Source organism: Oncorhynchus gorbuscha, linkage group LG16 (assembly GCF_021184085.1).
Source record: "Oncorhynchus gorbuscha isolate QuinsamMale2020 ecotype Even-year linkage group LG16, OgorEven_v1.0, whole genome shotgun sequence".
Lineage (NCBI taxonomy): Eukaryota > Metazoa > Chordata > Actinopteri > Salmoniformes > Salmonidae > Oncorhynchus > Oncorhynchus gorbuscha.
Window position 1 is genome coordinate 1,382,922 of NC_060188.1, and position 1,596 is coordinate 1,384,517.

Below are 1,596 nucleotides of genomic sequence, written 5' to 3' on the forward strand. Positions count from 1 at the left end.
ACACACCCTTTCCCCCTCTCTCCTCTCTCTCTCTCTCTCTCTCTCTCTCTCTCTCTCTCTCTCTCTCTCTCTCTCTCTCTCTCTCTCTCTCTCTCTCTCTCTATCTCTCGCGCCTCTCTTCCCTCTCTATCTCTCCCTCTCTCCCTCTCTCTCTCCCTCTCCCCTCTATCTCTCGCTCCCTCTCTCTCTCTCTCTCTCTCTCCCTCTCTCTCTCTCTCTCCCCTCTCTATCTCTCGCGCCCTCTCTCCCTCTCTCTCTCTCTCTCCTCCTCTCTCTCTCTATCTCTCTATCTCTCTCTCCCGCCTATCTCTCGCTCCCTCTCTCCCTCTCTCTCTCTCTCTCTCCCCTCTCTCTCTATCTCTCGTGCCTCTCCCCTCTCTCCCTCTCTCTCTCTCCTCTCTCTCTCTATCTCTCGCGCCCTCTCTCCCTCTCTCTCTCTCGCCCTCTCTCCCTCTCTCTCTTCGCACCCTCACTCTCTATTCTCGCGCCCTCTCTCCTCTCTCTCTCGCGCCTCTCTCCCCTCTCCCTCTCTCCCTCTCTCTCTCTCGCGCCCTCTCTCCTCTCTATCTCTCGCGCCCTCTCTCCCTCTCTATCTCTCGCGTCCTCTCTCTCCCTCTCTCCCTCTATCTCTCGTGCCCTCTCTCCTCTCTATCTCTCGCTCTCTCTCTCTCTCTCCCCTCTGCCTCTCTCCCTCTCTCCCTCTCTCCCTCTCTCCCTCTCTCCCTCTATCTCTCTCGCCCTCTCTCCCTCTCTATCTCTCGCGCCCTCTCTCCCTCTCTCTCGCTCGCGCCCTCTGTCCGTTTCTCCCCCGCTCTGACCACATCCACTAAAGTCCCTCCACAGGCACGCAGTGTGCATAGTGTTGGAGGCGTGTAGTGCTGACACTTTCCCCCAGCCCTCCAGTCCTGCTCTGGCCTGGCTCCAGCTACAGCCTGGCTCTCTGGTTCTGATCAGACGGGCCCCCGCGCTCCAGTCCCTGGGGGGTCCAACTCTCCCACTCCACCCCTCCAGAACACAAAGAGAGAGGGGGCCAGCTAAACTCTTGTCCTCCCACCACAGTTGTTTCCAAACCAACAGGAATTTGGCTACCAGTTCCTTTAATGTTTTCAAGATGACTCTGACTGTTCTGAGGAAATCCCCCCATTTTAGTAGCCATTTGAAATTCCTTTTTGTTTTTATTGCGAGGAAGTACACACCGAGTTCCTCAGTCGGCTCCCAGGCTTCGTTCTGTGCAGTCTGTCAGTCAGTCTCTCTCTCTCGTGACTTTTCCAGGGTTGAGTTGCTGGGTTCAACTCAGAGCTGTTTGTCTGGGAGTATTTCTGCAGTCTGGTTAGTTTCAGTGTTCATCTGGGTTCCTGTGACTGTGACATGGTATTACTGTGATAGGACACGTCTGTTGTTCTGAAATCAACTGAAGGACAGGATTGGAATATTCCACTGACCAGAGAGCAAAGAGTCTGCTGCCACTAACAGTATGTTCTTACTGGGTAAGTAGAGACTGGACTCTCTCCTTCTATTTCAATTCAATGGGCTATGACTATGACTTTCCCTCTCTCCCTCTCTATCTCTCATACCCTCTGTCCCTCTCTCTCTCTC

At 54.3% G+C, this 1,596-nt stretch overlaps 1 protein-coding gene across 1 annotated transcript in view; it reads left to right on the forward strand.

Moving 5' to 3' along the window:
* Positions 1-1,207: 1,207 nt before the first annotated feature.
* The window catches only part of LOC123998881 (BAH and coiled-coil domain-containing protein 1), a 123,023-nt gene continuing 122,634 nt past the window's right edge, over positions 1,208-1,596 (forward strand). The window contains exon 1 of the mRNA XM_046304102.1: positions 1,208-1,487. Within this exon, the coding sequence (XP_046160058.1) occupies positions 1,475-1,487 (13 nt within the window). The 5' untranslated portion in view covers positions 1,208-1,474. The remainder of the gene's footprint in view (positions 1,488-1,596) is intronic.